Raw genomic sequence first — 24,350 nt, forward strand, 5'->3', positions numbered from 1 at the left:
TGTACTGAGTGTGTGCCCGTGTTGGATGTGTGTGCACTGGATGTGTATTCACTGGATGTGTTTGTCTGTGCTGGCTGTGTGTATACTGAGTGTGTGTGTGCCTGTGCTGGGTGTGTGCGCACTGGATGTGTGTATCTATGGTAGCTGTGTGAATACTGAGTGTGCGTGCCTGTGCTGGGTGTGTGTACTGGGTGTGTGTGTCTGCGCTGGCTGTGTATGTACTGAAGCGTGCGTGTGCCTGCGCTGGATGTGTGTGCAGTGTGTGTGCACTGGATGTGTGTGTGCTGGCTGTGTGTGTACTGAAGTGTGCATGTGCCTGTGCTGGGTGTGTGTGCACTGGATGTGTGTGTCTGTGCTGGCTGTGTGTGTACTGAAGTGTGCATGTGCCTGTGCTGGGTGTGTGTGCACTGGATGTGTGTGTCTGTGCTGGCTGTGTGTGTACTGTGTGTGCCTGTGCTGGGTGTATGTGCACTGGGTGTGTGTGCTGGCTGTGTGTGTACTGTGTCTGTACTGGGTGTGTGTGCACTGGGTGTATGTGTCTGTGCTAGCTGTGTGTGTGCCTGTATTGGGTGTGTGCACCAGGTGTGCCTGTACTGGTTGTGCCTGTACTGTGTGTATACTGGGTGCATGTGCAGTGGGTGTGTCTATGTACTGGGTGTGTGTGCACTGGGTGTTTGTGTCTGTGTTGGGTGTGTCTGTGCTGGATCTGTGTGCACTGGGTGTGTGGACTGGGTGTGTGTGGACTGAGTGTGTGGACTGTGTGTACACTGGGTGTGTGTATCTGCTGGGTATGTGTGGACTGGGTGTGCATGGACTGTGTGTGGACTGGGTGTATGTGGACTGTGTGTGTGGACTGTGTTGACTGTGCGTGTGCTGGGTGTGTGTGGACTGAGTGTGTGTGTCTGTGCTGGGTGGGTGGACTGGGTGTGTGTGGACTGTGTGTGGACTGGGTGTGTGTGGACTGTGTGGATTGAGTGTGTGGACTGAGTGTATGTGGTCTGTGTGTGGACTGAGTGTGTGGACTGTGTGTGGACCGTGTGTGGACTGGCTGTGTGTGGACTGGGTGTGTGGAATGTGTGTGTGGACTGTGTGTGGACTGTATGTGGACTGTGTGTGGACTGTGTGTGGACTGTGTGTGGACTGAGTGTGTGTGGACTGTGTGTGGGTTGTGTGTATGTGGACCGGGTGTGTGGACTGGGTGTGTGTAGACTGTGTGTGGACTGGGTGTGTGTGGACTGTGTGAACGGGGTGTGTGTGAACTGTGTGTGGACTGTGTGGACTCGGTGTGTGTGGAGTGAGTGGGTGTGGACTGAGTGTGTGTGAACTGGGTGTGTGTGGACTGGGTGTGGACTGGGTGTGTGGACTGCAGACTGAGTGTGTGGATTGTGTGTGGATTGTGTGGACTGGGTATGGACTGGGTGTGTGTGGACTGAGTATGTGGACTGGGTGTGGACTATGTGTGTGTGGACTGTGTGGATTGTGTGTAGACTACATGTGGACTGGGTGTGTGTGGACTGTGTGTGTGGACTGGGTGTGTGTGGACTGGGTTGTGGACTGTGTGTGGACTGGGTATGTGTGGACTGGGTGTATGGACTGTGTGTGGACAGGGTGTGTGTGGACTGAGTGTGGACTGGGTGTGTGTGGACTGGGTGTGTGGGCTGTGTGTGAACTGAGTGTGTGGACTGTGTGGACTGGGTGTGTGTGAACTGGGTGTGTGGACTGGTTGTGTGGACTGTGTGTGGCCTGGATGTGTGTGGACTGTGCGTGTGGACTGTGTGTGGAGTGTGTGTGAACTGCATGTGTGTGGACTGGGTGTGTGGACTGTGTGTGGACTCTGCAGACTGTATGTGTGTGGACTGTGTGTGTGGGCTGTGTGCATGTGGACTATGTGTGGACTGTGTGTGGACTTGGTGTGTGTGGACTGGGTGTGTGTGAACTGAGTGTGTGTGGACTGTGTGTGGACCGGGTGTGTGTGGACTGAGTGTGTGGACTGTGTGTGGACTGAGTGTGTGTGGACTGAATGTGTGTGGACTGTGTGTTGACTGTGTGTGGACTGTGTGTGGACTGTGTGTGGACTGTGTGTAGACTGTGTGTGGACTGGGTGTGTGTGGACTGAGTGTGTGGACTGAGTGTGTGTGGACTGGGTGTGTGGACTGAGTGTGTGTGGACTGGGTATGTGGACTGTGTGTGTTTGGACTGTGTTTGTGGACTGAGTGTGTGTGGACTGGGTGTGGACTGGGTGTGTGTGGACTGGGTGTGTGGACTGGGTGTGCAGACTGTGTGTGGACTGGGTATGTGTGGACTGGGTGTATGGACTGTGTGTGGACTGGGTGTGTGTGGACTGAGTGTGGACTGGGTGTGTGTGGACTGTATGTGGACTGCGTGTGGACTGGGTGTGTGTGCACTGGGTGTGTGGACTGTGTGGACTGTGTGTGGACTGGGTATGTGTGGACTGGGTGTATGGACTGTGTGTGGACTGGGTGTGTGTGGACTGAGTGTGGACTGGGTGTGTGGGCTGAGTGTGAACTGGGTGTGTGGACTGTGTTTGTGGACTGTGTGTGGACTGTGTGTGGACTGTGTGTGAACTGCGTGTGTGGACTGGGTGTGCGGACTGTGTGTGGAGTGTGTGAACTGTGTGTGTGTGGACTGTATGTGTGTGGACTTAGTGTGTGTGGACTGAGTGTGTGGACTGAGTGCATTTGGACTGTGTGGACTGAGAATGTGTGGACTGAGTGTGTGTGGACTGTGTGTGGACTGGGTGTGTGTGGACTGGGTGTGTGTGGACTATGTGTGTGGACTGTGTGGACTAAGTGTGTGTGAACTGCGTGTGTGTGGACTGGGTGTGTGGACTGCGTGGACTGTGTGTGCGTGGAGTGTGTGTGGACTTAGTGTATGTGGACTGAGTGTGTGGACTGTGTGCATGTGGACTGTGTGTGGACTCGGTGTGTATGGACCTGGTGTGTGTGGACTGGGTGTGTGTGGACTGAGTGTGTGTGGACTGTGTGTGGACTGGGTGTGTGTGGACTGAGTGTGTGGACTGTGTGTGGACTGGGTGTGTGGACTGTGCATTTGGACTGTGTGAACTGAGAGTGTGTGGACTGTGTGTGGACTGTGTGTGGGCTCTGTGTGGACTGGGTGTGTGTGGACTGAGTGTGTGTGAACTGCGTGTGGACTGGGTGTGTGTGGACTGGATGTGTGGACTGAGTGTGAACTGTGTTTTTGAGTGTGTGGACTGTGTGTGGACTGGGTGTGTGTGGACTGAGTGTGTGGACTGACTGTGTGTGGACTGTGTGTGTGGACCGTGTGTGTTTGGACTGTGTGTGGACTGTGTGTAGACTGGGTGTGTGTGGACTGTGTGTGGACTGCATGTGTGTGGACTGTATGTGTGGACTGGGTGTGTGTGGACCAAGTGTGTGGACTGTGTGTGGACTGGATGTGTATGCATGTGCATGTGCGTGTATGTATATGCATGTACGCCTGTGCAACCTCACTGATGTGTGGTTCCCCTGCAGGCCTGGCACTCAAACTGTGCTCTCATCTCCTGCCTCCCCTCTCTGCCCGTGCCCTCCCCTCTCTCCACTTGCCCCCGCCTCGCCTTCTGGAATGATCCGTGATTCCTGCTCTTCAACGTCCCCCAGCCCCTGTGGCTGGCTGTGATTCACAGTGCCCACCTCACTCAAGAGGACAGCTTCAACCTCAGAGCACACAGAGGTTCCAGAGGCCTTCAGAACAAGCCTCCTGCCTTTACAGACTTTTTTTTTTAATGAGACAAAGTCTCACTCTATCGCCCAGGCTGGAATGCACTGGCGTGAGCTCTGCTCACTGCAACCTATGCCTCCCGGGTTCAAGTGATTCTCCTGCCTCAGTCTCCCAAGTAGCTGGGATTACAGGCTAGTGCCACCCTGCCCGGCTGATTTTTATATTTTTAATAGAGACGGGAATTCACCATGTTGGTCAGGCTGGTCTCGAACTCCTGACCTCAGGTGATCCACCCACCCTGAAGTGCTGGGATTACAGGCAAGAGCCACTGCGCCCAGCTACAGACTCTTCACTACAGGCTCGACACACCTCAGGGCAGCACTGCCCTACCCTCAAGCCTAGAAGCTCCAAGTGTCTCTGCTGCATGGCACGGCCACATTTCCAAACACAGGCGGAGCCCATGGAGCACATCCTCACTGACGTCACGGCAGAGGGGACAGCTCGGGCAGGGGACCAGGATTCTCTCCATACAAAGAGAAGACACAAATGTCAACTGCGCAACTGCAAGACAGGGCACTGACTCCAGCACAGCACTCACTCAGCAAGCGTCTCCTGAGCCTCCACTCAGTGCCAAGACTCGGTGAGGGCAGGTGGGGAAGGGCAGTGGGCTCCATGCTGGATCTGGCAGCCTCTGAGAAGCTGCAGGCCATTTAAGGGATTGCCGATTAGCATACATGATTATAGCATGGGAGCTGAGACTCTGTGCTAATACAGTACAAAGACGGCGAGGAGGAAGGTTCCCTTCTGTGCAGGCCACAGAGGGCTTGGAGGAGAGAAGACTCCTCCTGAGATGGGTGAACTCAGACAGCAGAGGTGTGGGAGAGGCCGACCAGGCACAGGGAACGGCACCAGCAATGACAGCCTGCTGGGCTTGGAAGGAGAGCCAGAGGGGCAGATGGAAAGCCGGACGGGAAGAGCCTGCTAGAGATCTGCCAACAGCCCGAGTGTAAATTCTCCTGCGGGAACCTTGAGTCCCAGAAGGTCTTTGAATAGGCGAGTAGCATCACCTGATCTGTGTGTTTGAAAATAAATCTGTAAACTGTGGGGAGAATGGAGCAGACACAACACAAGGAGGCTGCTGGTCCAGGTGAGAAGTCACTGGGAAGGAGAGGGACACCAAGGAGGGGTGGAGGAAGCAAAGGCACGGGACACACTGAAAATAGGCTCATGGCTGGTCACATGCAGAGAGGAAGGGCAAGGAGCTTGAGGTGACCAGTCTCATTTCCAGTCCCCTCTCCATCTCCATTCCCATCTCCAGCTCCAGCTCCAGCTCCAGCTCCATCTCCAACTCCATCTCCATCTCCAACTCCAGTCCCCTCTCCATCTCCATCTCCATCTCCATTCCCATCTCCATCTCCAATTCCATTCCCCTCTCCATCTCCATTCCCATCTCCATCTCCATCTACAACTCCATCTCCATCTACAACTCTAATCCCCTCTTCATCTCCGTCTCCATCTCCATCCCCATCTCCATCTCCAACTCCATCTCTATCTCCAACTCCAGTCCCCTCTCCATCTCCATTCCCATCTCCATCTCCAATTCCAGTCCCCTCTCCATCTCCATTCCCATCTCCATCTCCATCTACAACTCCATCTCCATCTACAACTCTAATCCCCTCTTCATCTCCATCTCCATCTCCATCCCCATCTCCATCTCCAACTCCATCTCCATCTCCAACTCCAGCCCCCTCTCCATCTCCATTCCCATCTCCATCTCCAATTCCAGTCCCCTCTCCATCTCCATTCCCATCTCCATCTCCATCTCCAATTCTAGTCCCCTCTCCATCTCCATTCCCATCTCCATCTCCATCTACAACTCCATCTCCATCTCCAACTCCAGCCCCCTCTCCATCTCCATTCCCATCTCCATCTCCAATTCCAGTCCCCTCTCCATCTCCATTCCCATCTCCATCTCCATCTCCAATTCTAGTCCCCTCTCCATCTCCATTCCCATCTCCATCTCCATCTACAACTCCATCTCCATCTCCAACTCCAGCCCCCTCTCCATCTCCATTCCCATCTCCATCTCCAATTCCAGTCCCCTCTCCATCTCCATTCCCATCTCCATCTCCATCTCCAATTCTAGTCCCCTCTCCATCTCCATTCCCATCTCCATCTCCATCTACAACTCCATCTCCATCTCCAACTCCAGTCCCCTCTTCATCTCCATCTCCATCTCCAACTCCAGTCCCCTCTTCCTCTCCATCTCCAACTCCAGTCCCCTCTCCAACTCTATCTCCATCTCTAACTCCAGTCCCCTCTCCATCTCCATCTCCACCTCCATCTCCAGTCCCCTCTCCTTCTCCATCTCCATCTCCAGTCCCCTCTCCTTCTCCATCTCCATCTCCAGTCCCCTCTCCATCTCCACCTCCATCTCCAGTACCCTCTCCATCTCCATCCCCATCTCCAACTCCAGTCTCCTCTCCATCTCCATCTCCACCTCCATCTCCAGTCCCCTCTCCATCTCCAGTCCCCTCCCCACCACCATCTCCATCTCCAGTCCCCTCTCCATCTTCATCTCTATCTTCATCTCCAGTCCCCTCTCCATCTCCATCTCCAGTCCCCTCTCCATCTTCATCTCCATCTCCATCTCCAGTACCCTCTCCATCTCCATCTCCATCTCCAACTCCAGTCCCCTCTTCCTCTCCATCTCCAACTCCAGTCCCCTCTCCAACTCTATCTCCATCTCTAACTCCAGTCCCCTCTCCATCTCCATCTCCACCTCCATCTCCAGTCCCCTCTCCTTCTCCATCTCCATCTCCAGTCCCCTCTCCATCTCCATCTCCACCTCCATCTCCAGTCCCCTCTCCTTCTCCATCTCCATCTCCAGTACCCTCTCCATCTCCATCCCCATCTCCATCTCCAGTCTCCTCTCCATCTCCATCTCCATCTCCACCTCCATCTCCAGTCCCCTCTCCATCTCCAGTCCCCTCCCCACCACCATCTCCATCTCCAGTCCCCTCTCCATCTTCATCTCTATCTTCATCTCCAGTCCCCTCTCCATCTCCATCTCCAGTCCCCTCTCCATCTTCATCTCCATCTCCATCTCCATCTCCAGTCCCCTCTCCATCTTCATCTCCATCTCCAGTCCCCTCTCCATCTCCATCTCCATCTCCAGTCCCCTCTCCATCTCCATTCCCATCTCCATCTCCAGCTCCATCTTCAACTCCATCTCCATCTCCAGTCCCCTCTCCATCTCCATTCCCATCTCCATCTCCAGTACCATCTCTTGACTGCCCCAGCTCACCCAGCAGCACAAGCGTGTGTGGGCTCCTCCCAGGTGGGGCAGAAACACAGTCACCCCTGAAAGAACAGGAGCACCCACCCAGGTGTGCACACAGAGTCGACCTTGGCCATGGAGCAGAGCGAAACAGAATGAAATAGAAAATCCTGCCAGGAAATGCCTTTAGTGTTAATTCTGACCAATAACACAGTGAGTTCTTTAATAAACGCTTTGAAAAATCTCATGCTTTGAGTGTCACATCAGCACCTTACCCCCTAACATGAACCTGGCGTGGGGAACAGTGCACGCATTTTTTAAAGAACGGCAGAATTATACTCTGGTTTCTCCTCAGACCGTATACATCTTTTGCCTTTTACTAAAGAACGGCAGCACATGGGTATCCCCAGTGTCTCTATCAGTCCTACTCACTGGCAAAAAACAAATGACATGTGGAGAGGAGAGCGGTTATGAAGCATCAGGACCAACAGCTTATCATGCAATGCCTGAAGCGTAAAAATGGTTTTTCCCGAGCTCTGAAGCATGTTTCTCTCTAACAGAACACAGTGCTGCATCTTGCTGATGGCTAACACATGGTAACTGCGATGGCCTAGGTACCCCCCTCCTCCAGTAAGGACACTTGTTATAAATGAGGAAGATCTGTGATTGCTCCACAGACGTCTAGGAGAGCCACCTCGAGGCCTCTTCCCCAACATGGACACCGCGCAGCCAGCCCAGGCACTACGTGAGCGCTTCCCACTGCAGCTCAGAAACAAAGGCCCAAGAAAAGGAGCTCCAAGGAGAGGAAGATTCCAGTTCTGGCCAGCACCAAGGCTTTTGGAGATTCTTTATGCAAGCACACAGACAACCCAACATTCCTCAGTGTGAAACCAGATCAAAGGCGGCGACAAGGGTGAAGGCACCACCACTCACCAATCTGTGCTTGAGGTGGACCGTAATGAGTGGAGAGCCCGACAGGTTCTGAGAGAGGGTGGGCGGCGGGGTCAACTCCAGGGAAATCAGGTGGCTGGTGGCGAACAGCAGGCAGTCCTGGTGATGCATGGCCTCCGCGATCCTTGGGAAGAGATGGAAATCATTACAAAATGGGAAATGCAGGGGAGTAGCACACAGCTAGAACCCGGGCTGGGAGCCAGCACTCCACCTGAAACACTTGAGACGGAAACCTTCTTTGGATGGAACTTTGATTTTTATCGTTCAGCTCCAGCTGCTCTCCTTCAAGATGTGAAGCCGGTACCTACCTGCAGGTGAGTTCACCTATTCTGTGTTTGGACTCTGTCCCTTGAATTGTCTTCAGTACCTGCTCTCTTTAAGGTCTGATACCAGGACCAAGAGGTGAGACAGAGCCCTTGACCTCAAAAAGTTTATAAGAAAAGGGAGATGGCCCAGGAAGTGTGGATAAGCAGAAATGCTCAAAACAACAGGGCATGAATCTCAGCAATTCCACTTAATCAGCTGTGACCTCGGGCAGGTAACTCACCCTTTCCGAACATCAATTTCCCTGATTATAAGATGGTGCAGTGGCCATCTGCTGTTTTGCCCACCCAGTATTCATTCATTGTTTTCCTGATCAAAGCACCTGCATTTCCCTCTAGGTGGCCATCCCCTTCCCCACTCAGAGCCCACACAGCCTGGAGTTGACTTTACCTTGGCTCAGGAGGAAGCCCTGGTATCTGGGTCCGGATCAGTCAGAGCACTGCAGCCTTCAGGCCACAGGGACTATTTAGGAATGACACTCAATCCAGTCAAATCTGAGGAGATGCCACAAGGCGAGGTAGGGAGAGAATGCAGGCTCAAAGACCCTCATTCTCCCTGCCAGACTTCTCCTCATGCCCTGAGACACGAGGCCCCGGGAGCTGCCTGCAATCACGAGGAGGGAGACTGACTGAGAAGGGAACTGCCAAGAGATGGAGCCCACTGACATCAATGGGACGCTGGATCGAGCGGCTCCTGAAGCCAGCTGCCTGCAGAGCTCTCGGCTTTCGTGATCCAATAAATTTTTTGCCTCTAACTGTTTAAGATGGGTTTTCTGTCCCTTGCAACCCAATCTAAAGAAGCCTAACTGATGTCTACAGTGGTTGTCTCATGGAGTTATGAGCTTGAAAAGATATTCAGGGCCAGGAGGAGGGTGAGGGAAGCCAGGCACCTGGAGGGCAAGATTTAAGAAGGTGCTCACAACGGGCACGACCCCCGCAAGGGTGACCAGCTCCTTTAATTTGGTGCCCTCAGCCCATTTGCCTGATTTGATCCCAGCCCTGCCTGGCACACAGCAGGTCACCAAGTATCTGCTGCACGAATTTGAATTTGGGGTGACTACACAAAGATGTCTGAGACGTGCTGTCACCGGGCCCCCCACGGTCACCCAGCCGTCTGCTTCTGTGTGGGCCTCACCTGGGTCCTGTGCGCCTTCCCCCGTCCACCATCCAAAGCGCTGACTGACTGAGGAATCTGCAGGTCCCTGTTTCGATGCCCACGGAACCACCTTTGGGACATCCCACAGGGCCCTGGGAGCTGGGGGCACCATCTTTTTCCTCCCTCAACTTGTTTTTCCTTCTAACTAGATTCAAACACCATGTTCAGTGACCCTGCCTGGGATGGGCGGTGGGGCTCATGGAGCAGCAGCACACCCCACCTCACCCCCGGCCTCTGCACTGAGTCCTTACACACATCCCTGAAAAAGAGCAGGCCTCCAAGAAGCATGCAGAATTATTCCTGGAATTGTAAATACCAAGTGTTTACAAAGATGGTGCCACAGAGAATGAACACCCTGTCCGTTCCCGCAGAAGCTGCTTCCTACAGACCGTCACCAGTTCACATGGTCTGGAGCAAACCAGCGGCATCGATTCTCAGGCCTGTGAGTCACAACAGGCACGACTGCTCCACCTGGCGATTCCTCTCTGTGACCATGTTACTGATCCAAGCCCAAAGTCCAGAAAACACACATAGAATAAAACACAAACTTAAAAAATAAGATGAAAAGCAAGCATCACCCTAGGTCCATGTTTCTCAACCATTTCTTTCATTATAGCCCCTCTGAAGAGGCTTTTTAGACTTTTTCTTCCAATAAACTTGCCCAGAAAGTTTTAGTCCCACAGAGATACAAGCCGTGTTTACGTACAGAACGTACATAAACATTCCACCCTGCGGAACCGCAGATCCGAGTAATATCTCAGATGTTTCCCAGGAAGACCAACGTTCACCTTCGGAGAACATTCACCACTGGGCAGGCGTGGGCTCAGTCCCCACCGCAGAAAGTGAGGGTGGGCTCGAGGCTGCTGGGACCAAGGCAGAGCCCCGGGGCGCCGAGCCTGACTCGCTCAGCAGAACGCTGGCCCTGCCCCGCGCGTGACTCCACGGCCCCAAGATGTGCAGTGTGTTCACTTCAGCCAGGAGCCTGGTTCTCACTCTCTGTGCCCAGTGCCCTGATGTTCACAGCCTTTTCTGCAGAGCTCCATGAACTCAACACGTGTGCAATTCCACCAAACACACTGGGAAAACCACGTTTCTAGCGACACTTGGGGCTGTGCCATTAGCCAGCAGCAGAAAGTCACTGCTGTGGGCTTCGGGCCCTAAACAAGCAGCATGATTCGTCCCTCGGCTTCCCCTGCGTGGACATTTCCTGACGGTGCAACCAGGGGTCGTCCTCTCCCTCCCAGAGCAGAAGTTCCCTCAGGTCCCGGACGCTTTCCCATTTGGGTCACTGCTCTCCCCAGCTCCCCGAACCACGCCTGACACAGTGGGTGCTCAGCACACGTGAGTGAGTGAGTGAGTGAGTGAGTGAGTGAGTGAGTGGGTGAATCTACGCACAGGCAGGGAGCGATGACTTAGATCAATTTCTTGGGAAAAACATAAGGAAAACATTAAGTGAGAACCTTCTATGAACACAAATGATATGAAAACAAATCTGGAGTGGTTTCCTGGATTCCGCTCTGGGAACACGCGGCCTCCACCAGGCCCAGCTTGGTCATCAGTGCGACGCCAGACGTCGGCCAAGTCGAGATGAGAATGGGGCCAGACGCCTCCTTAGGAGCATTTTCCTCTGGTAAAGGTGGGGGCAGGGGTGAGGTGGGGCAGGGTGGGGCAGGGGTGAGGTGGAGCAGGGTGGGGCAGGGGCGGTGCTGGCTCTTCCTCTGCCCCTCATACCCTGTCTCCACCAGCCCCATCCTATGCCCATCAGCCAGGCTCTGGGCTCTCTGCCTTCATGTGCTCAGCAAAAGGGAAGCCCCAGAAGGAAGTCAGAGGGCGTCAGAGTGAACAGTGGGGCCAGGAGTCTCACTTCCCCCAGCCCACCAGGGCACAGTTACTGTCCGGGGACCCCTCCATCTCTGCCCGGGCATGGTGCTCTCCCCTCCCTGGCTGGCCCCGGGGGAAGCAGCACGCCTCCATTCTTGCTCCTGGCCCGCGACCGTGCTGTCCCCCAGAGCTCTCCACTCCTGATCGCAACTTTGCAAATCCTTAGCTGGCCCCACGGAGCCCCACTGACGGTCAGGTCTGTGGCCTTCACCCCGTGCAGCACATCTGAGCCAAAGCCACAAGGCTGCTCCGCCTTCAGTTACACAAAGCGGGGACTTGAAGCTATGGGAGGCTTCAGAGGAGCACTGAAATCTATGAGGAGACACAGAGCCTTCCCAGCATGTGCAGGAGACCGGCTCAGGAACTCAACCCAAAGAAGTCAGAACAAATGGAGTAAGAAAAAGGGCTGTTACTAGGTTATTTGGAGAATTATCAAGTCCCCACAGTCACCATGTCGCATCGGGGAGTGAACAAACATCACAAATGAACATATTCCCGAGTAAAGGAACTACTTGATAACTGGCTCCTGCTGACACGTGACTGTGTGCTCGAGGAGTCCCCTCACCCATCCATCACACGCTGCTTCTCACCCTCCCTCGGCACGAGAATTCCACGCCACCCTAGGAACACAGTGTGAAGGAAACTCCAAATCTTGCAAACAAGGCGGCACATGGAGGCATCTGTGAGTGTGATCTTGGGTGACGGTGAACTATTGAAGGAGATCTGAGCTCCTGGCTGATGCAAACGCAGAAGGAGAGAGCACCAAGGGTAACAGGCGACTTCCTCAGCGCCGATGCTGCCCAGGTGACAATGTTCTCTGTTTCAAGCAGTACTGCAGCCAGGGCCTTTCAGAAAGGACTGCAACAGCCACGATTCCTGCCCATGCCAGGAACCACACAGCTTTGCACTGTTAAATAGACTTGCAGGAAATTTGCCAGAAAACAGTGCAATGAATATGCTTCACCTACACTCTCAGCTCTTACCATTTGCCATGTTCACTTTATCCGGCATGGTCATGCTCACACTTGACACACACACACCACACACATACATGCTGGCATACACACATACCACACACGTACACACACACACACGCACATGTACACACATACAACACACAAATGCACACACACACATTTGCATGCCCACAGCACACACACAACACACATGCACATATGTGCACACATAACGCACATACACCACACAAGCATCTGTGTGCACACACACACCACACAAATACATGCACACATGCACGTTTCCTTTCTGCTGAAGCACTAGCGGTGTGTTGCAGGCATCACAGCATACTCCATTTCTACCACGTGTCTCCAAAAAATGGAGACTGCCTCCTACATAACCATCATACAATGATCACACTCAGAAATTTAACGAGGACCCCACAAGATGCTCTAATGGACAGCCCAGAGTCAACTGCACACACCCCGCACCGTCACTCACGTCCTCCAGAACTCCACTTCTCTCAACCCAGGAACGTGCATTAGCTCAGGCTCCAACCTCTTTAGTCTCCCCCAACCTGGAACTGCCCAACTTCTTCTCCCTTGCAATCCAAACCACAGCAGCACACAACATCCCTTAGTTCATGAGTGTCTACCTGCTTCCTCGTGAGGGGTGCCAGGCCACGCCTCTGACAGGAGTATGCCATAGGAGGCACAGATGTCTCCCCATGACGTGACAGCAAGAGACACGGGCCCACAACATGTCCCACGTCGATAATGTTGAGTGTGGCCACCTGGCTGCAGGGGTGCGGCAGACATCCCCATTACCAGGCACCCTCCTACCTGGTGACAGCTAGGACTCTGCAGGTCCGTGAGGCCCTGTCCCCGCAACCCTGCTCCCGCTGGCGTGCACATCCACTGATGGCTTCTGCCTGGGTCAGTGATTGCACTGAGGGCTGCAGAACTGTGACCTACTGATTCCATCCATGCTCTGTGTTACTCTATAGTGACTAAGGACACACACTGAGTCAGGTCCGCCTCCCCACTCATCTTTCTCGAGCACCTGTAAGTCCCTCACAGCCTGGGGAGAGGCCCTTCCCTCTGTGGGCTGTGGATTCCACCTTCACAGGAGGAGTGGGAGCAGGCCAGTCTCAGCCCCGTCCACCTGGAGGAACCGGCCGTCCAGGTGCTGGCCGGGCCCAGCAACAGCACCAGTGAAAGCGGAACAGTCTCCATCATTATGGGGCCGGGCAGCGAGTGAGACTCAAAGGAGCCTAGGGGCACGGGCAGCCTGGCAGGAAGCACCTAAGCCCCCACCGGGCCGTGGGTAGTCAGATGTCGTCCCCACAGTCATCACAGGAGCCCTGGAATGGTCTGCCTGGGGGCTGGCTGTGGAGACAAAAGTTCCTTCCGGCCTAGGCCCCACCTTTTGTGCACTGAGACTCACATACTGACTTAGACCCTCACCCTCGTCCCTGGAGAGGAAATTAAAGGACACTACGGCACCAAAGCATCCTTTCGTCCTCACGACACACTGCGGACGTATGAGGATGACAGCGCACAATAAAAGGCAAAGACGGAGGGAAGTCCACGGCAGGCTGGCAGAAACCCAGCACATGCATGCACATACACACACTGCCCGCGTGGCGGCTGCACTGACCTGCTTCTCATCGTGCCGAGGATTTGATAATTACCTCAAAGGCAAAATGGCGCAAATGCCCAATCAGCTTACAAAAATCACAAAAGCAGGTACTTGTATGTCATGTTTAAGAATACCAAGCCCGGCCGGGCGCAGTGGCTCAAGCCTGTAATCCCAGCACTTTGGGAGGCCGAGACGGGCGGATCACGAGGTCAGGAGATCGAGACCATCCTGGCTAACATGGTGAAACCCCGTCTCTACTAAAAAATACAAAAAACTAGCCGGGCGAGGTGGCGGGCGCCTGTAGTCCCAGCTACTCGGAAGGCTGAGGCAGGAGAATGGTGTAAACCCGAGAGACGGAGCTTGCAGTGAGCTGAGATAGCGCCACTGCACTCCAGCCTGGGCGACAGAGTGAGACTCCATCTCAAAAAAAAAAAAAAAAAAAGAATACCAAGCCCTACTTACACCATTAGCTCATTCAGTCCTCCTGGCAACCCTCAGAAATCAGTGATATTATTACTCCTGTTTTAAGAGGAGAACACAGGCCTCCAGGCTCAAGTCACTTGCCCAGGGTCACACAGCTAAGGAGAGCACCTGCGGGAGGGAGAGGCAGGAGGCTGGGTCCGAGTCTATTCTGTGAACCAAACTCTTTGTCCCCTCCACTTCCGTCCACCTTTTCTGCCACAGGATAGAATGTAACAAGTACAGAGACTTTACTGGATGAGCTGTTTGGATGATTCTTTTCCAGGTTAATTTTGATGACAAGGCATCTTTGCACTAAGTGCTGAAGAGAACTCCACCTGAGCGGAAGATCCAACTTGACTGCAAATGAAAAACATGTTCCATCACTGCACAGCAATTCTGTTTTGGCTTCAGCACATAAATGTGCTGCTGATGGAACTTGTGGGGCTGGTGTCAGTGCTGACGAACCAGGGACGACTTTGCCTGTCTGATTTCCAGGCCTTCAGCTTGCAGGGGGAAGTCAAAGTTAGCTGCATTGTTCTGGGACACAGTGGCCTGAATCCTGGTGCTCCAGTGTCCTCTCTGCGGACACCTGGGGCCATGAGGACAGCAGAGGGAGAGTGAAGGCTGAGGCCCTGGGGACAGGCAAGACAGACTGTCTTCCATCTGCAAGGCTGTGGGCTCCCAGAACAGGCCCCCCAGCCTCTCCTCTGCCCATCCCTGCCAGCACTGATCTAATGGAAGGTCTGGCAAAGGTCTGCAAACTGCAGCTCTTGGGCTGGCTGCCTGGTTTTGTAAATAAAGCTGTATTGGAAGACAGCCACTCCCCCGTTCCCCCACGTAGTTTCTGGCTGCCTTCACCCTGTGAGGGCAGAATTCTGGAAAGCCAAGGCAATTTACAAGCTGGCCCCTCATGAAAGGGCTGGCTGACACCTGGCTGGAGTCAGATTCCGGTGCTCACAGTGAGTCGCCCCTGAAACGTGTGCACCCTGCATCTGGAAGCAATCCTCCCGCCTTTGTGAAGTTGTGGGCCGTGGCACGGATGCCACTGTCCCAAGCGGGTTCTCACTGTGGCCACACAAGGCACAGTGACGCCTCACAAATGCATGTCTCATACATTTCACAGCAAGGCCAGTTTCATGGTGGAAACTTCAGCAGGAGGGGCCAAGCAAGGGTCAACTTTTCATTCACTGTCTTGGAAAGATTTCCCAAACAACTGAGATGGCATCTTTTTGAGAAAATTAGATTGTATTTTTCTTTGACCATTTTCCTGAAGAATTTTGGAAACCACACATAAAGAGTGGTGGGTCCCCCACTTCCTTCCGTTGGAGGAAATTGGTGAGCATGCAGGCTTTCCCAGAGAAATCCGACCCAGAAGATGGTGTTCCTCCAGATCACAAAATTACGACTCCACTCCTCAGGAAAGAGGAACACCCTCCCCTCCCTCCTCATTTCCCTCGTCCTCCCCACCCTCCCCGTCTCCCTGGCGGTCCCCACCCTCCTTGCTCTCCTTCTGGGTTCTCAGGACCCAAACCCACTTGAACCGATGCTGCAGGAGCGAGCTCTGCTCCTATGGAGGGAGGGGGCCTGTCTGCAGGACAGCAGAGGCAGGGGATAGACAGAGCAGGTCTAGACGGCATCCTTGGGGTCCCTGGGTCCAGCCATGCCTGAAGCCCACCTGCTCCTCCCTTCTCTGAGCCCTCAGTTTCCTGGCCTTTCACTTAAGCTGGTGTGAGATGGTTTCGTCCATCTACGTTTGCCCATGACTGACACAGGCAGGTCTGTTGTCTTCCACTCCACAGCAGTGAAAACCGAGGCTCAGAGAGGTTAAGTCCCTTGCCCAAGGTCACACCATTTGGTCGAGGTGGGTGGGTAGGGTCTCCTAGCCTGTGCTTCTGATCTCCACTCTGCCAGCCCAGCCCCAGGCCTACAGTTTCCTAGCCTGTGCTCTTGGCCTCCACTCCGCCAGCCCGGCCCCAGGCCTGCAGTTTCCTAGCCTGTGCTCCGGGCCTCCACTCCACCAGCCCAGCCCCAGGCCTGCAGTTTCCTAGCCTGTGCTCTTGGCCTCCACTCCGCCAGCCCAGCCCCAGGCCTGCAGTTTCCCAGCCTGTGCTCCTGGCCTCCACTCCGCCAGCCCAGGTTCAGGCCTGCAGTTCCTGTGTGGCCTTCAAAACGCTGCACAATTCCTTGCCTGAGTGGTGAAGCGCCCCGCACTCGTGTCCTGAGTTCTCAAACAGTGTTGTGCATGGGTGTGACCGTGTGTGGGGCGGGCATCCCTGTGGCCAGCCACCCCGCAAACCCACGCACACCCACGCCCCTGGGCACCCCCGAGACTCACTTGGTGTGGGCGGGCCAGATGTTGTTCAGGTAGTAGTGCATGCTGTGGTACAGCAGACCCACGACGGTGGTCCAGGCTGCAGAGAGAGCAGAGGGGCAGGCGCTGTCAGTGTTCCAGGCCACGGGCAGAAAACCACAAAGCCCCTCGCCCCGCTGTGCGCGGTGCCGCCCTCACTCCCAAGAACCCTCTGGGGAGAAGGAAGTGAAGGACACTGGGGCAGAATTTGTAAGGACAAAGACTGTGGCGACTCAGCAGCGTGACAGCGGCTCCTTGCTCCATCTCCTGAGCCAGCTCCAGACACATGGAGGCTGAAACCCCCCAGGACAGCCAGGCTCACCCAGGGCATCACATGGATCTCAGAGCCCCTGCAGGGAGGAGGCCCCTGCAAGCCAAGAAGGGGCAGTGCCAGCCTCCAGCCTTGCCCCACGAGTGTGTCCCATCTGCCCTTGGCACGCAAAGGATTTAGGGGACCACTAAGTGTGGCAGAATGCAGGTTTTCAAGGGGCAGCAGCCACAGGGACATCTGTATGCCTTCGCCTGGCCACCCCTCTATTATATCCAGCCACGAAGCAGAATCACATGTGCTCTTGCTGTTTCACTCCATGGCTCGGCCATGGCTCGGCCAGGATTGGAAATCAGGGCACTCCCAGCAGCTCACATGGCCAGGAGACGCTGGTGGATGTCGGCACCATCCCTTGGCCCTCCCTGCTGATGCTGGTGGAAGGTGGCATCGTCCCTGGGCCCTTCCCTTGGCTTCTGGGGTAGGGACATCCCTGCCTCTGCCCTAGGAGCAGGGCACACCTGACATCATGCTAGGTGAGGACAGGGCAGAGAACCAGTCAGGGCAACTTTCCCACAGACAGTCAAGATGGTGGCAGGTGCAGAGGCAGGCTCCCCACTGCAGAGGGAGATGTCTGATCAGGGCTGTCCTGGTCCCCATCCCTAAGGCAGAACCCTGGGAAGGAGGCGTGGCCTCTGGCCAGGGTGACAGGGGCAAAAATCTGAGGCTCTCCCCTGTTTGCCCGAGGTCCCCAGGGAGGGAAGGAGAGGAAGGAGATGTCTGCAGAGTCATATTCGCTTTTCCAGGAACCAGAGAGGGTGATGATCATTGTAGCAAAAAATGGCCAGGGCCGTCTGGGCTCCCAACAGTGCTCCCTGGTCAGAGGCAGGAGGTCCCCTGAGCCTCTCAATTTTTATTATGTGACTCAACTTGGGTCTGCATAGGAGTGGAACCCCAGGTTCCTGAACGGATGAACCCCTCACCTGGCCCACAGCTACCTGAGCAGGGAGGGGAGGTGGCCCCATCTTTTTCTCTTCGGCTGACCAGGCGTGTGCCAATTTAGGAGGATGTAGGTAGGATGACTTTCCAGTGGGCCGGATTCACCAGGTGAGCAGGTTTAGATGCTCCCAGACCCCACCCCAAATTCCAGTTCAGGGGCCTGGAGTGGGCAGAGCATTAGCATCACTAAGGAACCTCTCAAGTGTGGCCATGAGGGTGGCCCGAGGACACGCTTTGAGAACGGCTGCCCAGAGCCCCTCTCCTGCAGGACACGACAGGACAGGCAGTCCGGGGGAGCCCCGCAGGCGGCCCGGGGGAGCCCCGCAGCTCACTGGCGCGGTGGGCACCCACCAAAGCTAGGGGACTCTTCAGAAAGGCTTCTGGGAGCCGCCCCGGAAGGGAGTCCGGCGCAGCCACACTCACCGCGGCTGTGGAAGGCCTCGTGGGGGATCTGGATGAAGCTCTGCCCGTGGGCCGGGAAGCGGTAATGCGAGGAATTCACGGTCTTGGGCAGGACTTTGGCCACGGAAAACTCTGCGGCGGAAGCAGCCAGAGAGCGGAAGTCTCGTCAGAGAGCGGAAGTCCCGTCAGAGAGCGGAAGTCCCGTCAGAGGGCTCACAGGCTGCAGGAAATCAGACTGCAAAACCCCATCTGCTTTTCCTTTTTGACAGGACAAGCTCCCCACGGGAAGTATAATGACCTTTAGAAAGCATGACCTCAAAAAAAAAAGGAAAAAGAAATGAAGACCCCAGACAGTGATTGCCACAGGGAGGCTCAGCCTTCCGGCCCCACGCACAGCTCCTCACCTGGGGCGCCCTCCGCCCCGGCACAGCCCCGGGCTCTCAAGGCCGGTGCAAGGATGGGCTGTGCTCAGCGATGCGGTGACATCGGCTCCTCCCCAAGCGCAGCAGGCCAGGGCAACATGGCCCAGAGGGAGAGGTCTGGGCTGACAAACTGCCGCTAAACTAACCCGTATAGCTTCGGCGCATGTTCCCCACCTTGGCTCTTGCAGCGAAGTATCAGCACGATAATACGCTCCAGGTGAAGACTTTTAAAATCGAAAGGTCATCACCTCTGCCTCTACAATCAGACAACTGTGACAATTATCCTGGAGCGCAGTTGAGAGCAAGCCGACTCCAGAAACCCGAGGCCGGTCCTCTTACTCCACAGACTTGCTGGCACTGCTGCTTCTGCCTCCTGCTCTGAACTGAGACCATCACCCCAGGGCAGGAGCTTGGCTCCCAAATCACTGGGAAAAGCTTATGGGCCCTGTCTGCACATCATGGCCGATCACTCCTGCCCTGATCTGACCACGGGTTTTCCTTCCAAATGTGGTTTGCGCGAGACAGAGCAGTCAGGAAGACAGAGCGTGGCTCTCTGCTAAGGGTGTAAAAAGGCAGTGAAATGCAGCCTCCAGCCCCCGCCCCTGCCATGTGGCTCACCCTTACAAGCGACAGCTACCTGCCACGGTGGAGGAACCCTCCATGGTGACCTGGGGCGTGCTGGCGTGCAGGTTGTAGGAAATGTGGCCCATGACGGTGTCAATAGTGTGGATGAGACTCAGTACCACGGCGCTGTCCTGCAGCAACACAAGAACCAGGAGCCGTGAAAATCCACCCCACTCAGCCAGGAGACCAGGCAGGTGCACCAAGCACACAAAATCAAGCTTCCCCACAAGGAAGGAAGAATCAAGCTTCCCCACAAGGAAGGCCACAAGGGAGGAAGAAGTCACATGACTGCCCCTTCCCATGGATCAGGAGGGGACCACATGGAGGCCACATGCCCAACTGAGCTCACGGAGCACAGACACAGCCCGGGTGGACCCATCACCCCAGCCATTGCTGGCTCCTGCGTTTCTACACTTGGACACGGGGACTGAGGGGACCCGACTCCTGGTCCTGCCTCCTCCCTGAACTCACAGAGGGACTCTCAGCACATCCCAGATCCTCCCCCTGCCTCCCTGTGCTTCACAAGGAGGGGCTGATCGCCCCCCAGGTCCACTCTGGCATGGGGACACCAGCAGCTCTGTCCCCTTCTCCGTGAAGGGTGGCTGCTTCTGAGGTGCCAGCAGCCCAAGCTGCTTCCCGCCGCCTTGACTTCCCAGGGGCTTGCCTTCTACTCCAAGAGCCCTCTTTCCTTCTGAGCTGCAGAGCAGAGGATCCTGGTAGACACTGCCCCCAAGAAAGCAGGGGGTCCCCCCGGCCACCTGAATCTGTAGACAGTGCAGGGCCCGGTGCTCAAAGCTCAGCGCACACGTCCGCTCTCGGGCTGACTGCCCGCATCCTCAGACACGCGTCACCAAGGGAGAGGCCTCTCTTAAGCCCCGCTGAGCTGGGCCACTGAGTTCTGCCTTCACTGCTTCTCTTCGTCCCGCAATTCTGGGGAAGAACCTGCATGCTGCTAAGTCCTCAGCATTCTCCCACAAACATGCACTCCAGGAGAGCCTCATGAGTTGGAAATAGAATGCTGAGGCCAATTTTAGACATTTGCTTTTAGGCCCATGGCCTGATTTCAGTCACCAGGCCCAGTTAAGCACATGGAAGGCTGTGCTTCTGGCATGCAGCTCTGTGGGATAGAGACCGATTCCTGTGTTCTCTTTAATGCATATTGGATCCTGCCTGAGTCTGGACAGTTTCCTGGTTATTCATATTTTGTAACAGATTTGCATATTTTGCATTCAAAAGCAGTTAATTCAAAATCATGCACAAAATACGTCTGTCTGGATCTTCTGTCGGCTGTCCTCTGGGTGTCCCAGCCTGCAGCTTTGGACACAGAGTCCCCTTGAAATCATGAAAACGGTAATACATTTTAAAAAGGAATTGGTTTCTGGGTAAGACTGTATCCATCTTACATTCTCTTGAGACTTTTCTTCTCCCTTTGCCAGCGTTGAACCTAATCTCATTCCACTTGAAGTTATTCAAACAAAAGTTTATCAAATGTAAACTCTAACACAATCTTATTAATAATGAGAGAATAAAATGCCACTTCTGCCTCTCAAACTGGCAAACATTTTTAAATAATATCAGGGTTTAGGAGAATGAGCACTTTAATATCATGGTGGTGTGGTTGGGACCCTTCTGGGCCAAGGCAGTTAAGAGTCCTCACCCTTCTCTGGCCCTGCCTGGCAACCTTGGAAACCTCATGTTGAGAAGCCAGCACCAGAAGACAGATGGAGCCGGGATCCCTGAGTATCTGGGTGGAGAAGAGGCTCCTCTGACCCACTCTGGACTTTGCATTGGGGAGAAGTAAATTTCTACTGTGCTGAGCCACTGAGATGTGGGGATCTATTTGTTACTGCAGCACACCCTGTCCTGTCCTGACTAATACAATGTTGCAGGTGAATACTTACTATCATTGGAAAGTGTTATTGACATAATTAAGGAAAAACAAATTAAATCAAATATGCAATATATTTGTTGAATACATATATATGTAAGTGAATTGAAAACTAGACTATAAGGAAATATACAAGAGTGTTAATAATCTCACAGTTTTAGGATTTGAAGTGATTTTTATGTTTTTTATTATCTGCATTTTCTAACTTCTCCACAACTATTTACTTGTTTTCTTTTTAAATAAGTACAATCAATAGTTATTTTTAGAAATAAAGGAAAAATTATTTCATTCTCCTTTCTAGCTATTTTGAGTACCGAGAACAAGAGAAGCTTTTTTGGCACCTTAATCATGAAGTACACATTTCTCATGGCGGAAAAAAAACATCATTTCCTTCTTCCATCCTTCTTCCATGTTTAGGACAGTACCACATTACTGACACATGTGCATTTCTTTTGCCTTAGAGGACAAAGCATTCTGAATCAGTTGCACGTCTACTCAAAATGAGCTCTTATATCCCAGATGTCAGGACTGGGAGACACGTCATTCTTTTTATGGATGTGAACTGGGCCATATAATGCCACTTCTAGGAAGACAAAATGGTTCCCAAGGCATATACGTTTTGAAGATCAAAATGTTCTTTTCTCTCTCTCTCTCTCTCTTTTTTTTTTTTTTTTTTTTTTTTTTTTTTTTTTTTTTTGAGACAGTCTCACTCTGTTGCCCAGGCTGGAGTGCAGTGTCACAATCTCAGCTCACTGCAACCTCCGCCTCCCAGGTTCAAGCAATTCTCCTGCCTCAGCCTCCTGAGTAGCTGGGACTACAGGTGCCCACCACCACACCCGGCTAATTTTTGTGCTTTTAGTAGAGACAGGGTTTTGCCATGTTGGCCAGGCTGGTCTTGAACTCCTGACCTCAAGTGATCCACCCACCTTGGCCTCCCAAAGTGCTGGGATTACAGGCGTGAGCCACCGCAACCGGCCATGTTCTTTTCTCTTACCTCTGACACAGCAATCCAACCAGGCAATAGAAGGACCTCTCCCACGGCTTTTAAGAAGGTCTAAGGGTGGACAAAATGACACTGCTCAGCACCAGTCCTTAAGTGACAAACTTGAAGACCCCAGTTTTCCCCACATCTTCCAATGGGTCGCTATCAACCACCAGTTCAGTTTTATGCACAGCAGTCAACAAAAATAGCTGAGTCATGGACCACGTGACATGTTACAAAGCCCTTTTATGGACGTTATCTTATGTGCTCCTGTGGCAGCCCTGTCAAGTCAGTGACCAGCACTGGAACATCAGAATGAACACTGCTCAGTGACGGGAGGGGCCCTAGCACAGTGCCTGGGGGACATGGCAGGCCCTCAGCGAAAGCCTGTGGAGTGGGGAGATGCATGGGAAAACCATGGCCTACTGGATGTGCCTTTCTTGGGGTGAGAAAGCAAACTGATGTGGAAGCACTCGTGTTAACTGAAAATGACCTCTCTAGAAAACAGAAGCTACTTGGGCCTTTGGTCAGGTCACCTTAAAACCATGTTTGGATCAGCTCACTATTATTCTAAGGAAACAATGAAATTAATTTCTACTGCTTCCTAATCAGGAGATTTAAATGAGAACACATGGATTTTCTACTTCTTTTGAAAAAAGCAGAAGCTTGGACACCCCCTAGCCCACATTCTCATAGAACCATAATTGACCACAGTTGAGTGGCACCACCTTAGTAGATGTGTCCCCAGCCCACTCCAGACCCCGCCATCCCCACTGCCTCACACCCTCACGTCCGTTCCACTCATCTGCATTATTCACACATGCTCTTCACTGTGTCTCCAACTATCAGCGCCAAAATTAAACTTAGAGGCTGACCAAAATCTCCCATATTTCCACTAAACCGCCATCTCCAGAATACTTCTTCCACACTCTGAGACACTAAATACTTAGAGAATACATCATCAAAACTCATAATTCATTCATTTATCTTTATGAGATAAATATTTTTTGAGACCTTAGAGTGCAAGGCCTTAAGTATTAATGAAGTAGTGGATAACCACCATCCTGTCTTCACTGAGCTGGAGCAGGGGCAGCAAACTTCTTCAAGGGTCACACAGGAACGAGGTCAGGCCTCAAGGGCCATGCCCTGTGTCACAAACACTCACCTCTGCCATGGCAGTGCAAAAGCAGCCGCAGACAATACACAAACAAATGGGCATGCATGAATAAAACTTTATTTACAAAAGCAAGCAATGGACCAGATTTGGCTCAAGGGCAATAGTTTGCTGACTCTTGATCCAGAGCAGTCTGTCACATAGAAACATAATATGGGCCACATCTATCATTTAAAATTTTCTAGCAGCCAGCACATTTTAAGAAGTAGAAAAAAAAAGGTAAAATTAATTTTAATAATATATTTTACTTAGCTCAAAAACCTAAAATATTATCACTTCAATACAGAATCCATATGAAATCACTAGATATTTCCCTTTTCTTTGCACAAAGTTTTAGAAATCCAGTGTGCATCTTACACTCACAGCACATCTCTAGTTGGATGAGCCACATGTAGCTAATCAGCGCCTCATGGTACAGTACAGGAAATGACTCCTTGCCATTTTCCTGTCCAGCTGAGTGGACAGGTGAGAAGCCAGGACACCATAGAAACTTGTAGAATGGGGCCAGGCGCGGTGGCTCACACCTGTAATCCCAGCACTTTGGGAGGCTGAGACGGGTGGATCATTTGAGGTCAGGAGTTCAAGACCAGCCTGGGAAACATAGTGAGACCCAATCTCTACTAAAAATACAAAAATTGGTCAGGTGTAGTGGTGCACACCTGTAGTCCCAACTACTTGGGAGGCTGAGGCAGGAGAATCGCTTGAACTCAGAAGGCAGAGGTTGCAGTGAACCAAGATCATGCCACTACACTCCAATCTGGGTGACAGAGCAAGACTCTGTCTCAAAAAAAAAAAAAAAGAAAGCGACTTGTATCACACTCAGTTCAGGGACCTGCTGGATGGTGTGGGCCACAATGACACAGTTAACTGCTGCCGCTACAGTGTCAGGTGCGAGAC

General features: G+C 53.3%; 1 protein-coding gene across 5 annotated transcripts in view; it reads right to left on the bottom strand.

The window, feature by feature from the left end:
• ADGRD1 (adhesion G protein-coupled receptor D1) overlaps positions 1–24,350 on the bottom strand; it is a 222,198-nt gene that overhangs the window by 120,602 nt on the left and 77,246 nt on the right. For all 5 annotated transcript variants that reach the window (XM_030939905.1, XM_030939903.1, XM_030939904.1 and 2 more), the window contains 5 exons: positions 22,292–22,351; positions 19,423–19,540; positions 18,385–18,495; positions 16,683–16,758; positions 7,913–8,054 (listed from right to left, as the gene is read on the bottom strand). In XM_030939905.1, coding sequence (XP_030795765.1) covers positions 7,913–8,054; positions 16,683–16,758; positions 18,385–18,495; positions 19,423–19,540; positions 22,292–22,351 — 507 coding nt within the window. The remainder of the gene's footprint in view (positions 1–7,912; positions 8,055–16,682; positions 16,759–18,384; positions 18,496–19,422; positions 19,541–22,291; positions 22,352–24,350) is intronic.

This window comes from Rhinopithecus roxellana, chromosome 10, assembly GCF_007565055.1.
Source record: "Rhinopithecus roxellana isolate Shanxi Qingling chromosome 10, ASM756505v1, whole genome shotgun sequence".
NCBI classification, from domain to species: domain Eukaryota; kingdom Metazoa; phylum Chordata; class Mammalia; order Primates; family Cercopithecidae; genus Rhinopithecus; species Rhinopithecus roxellana.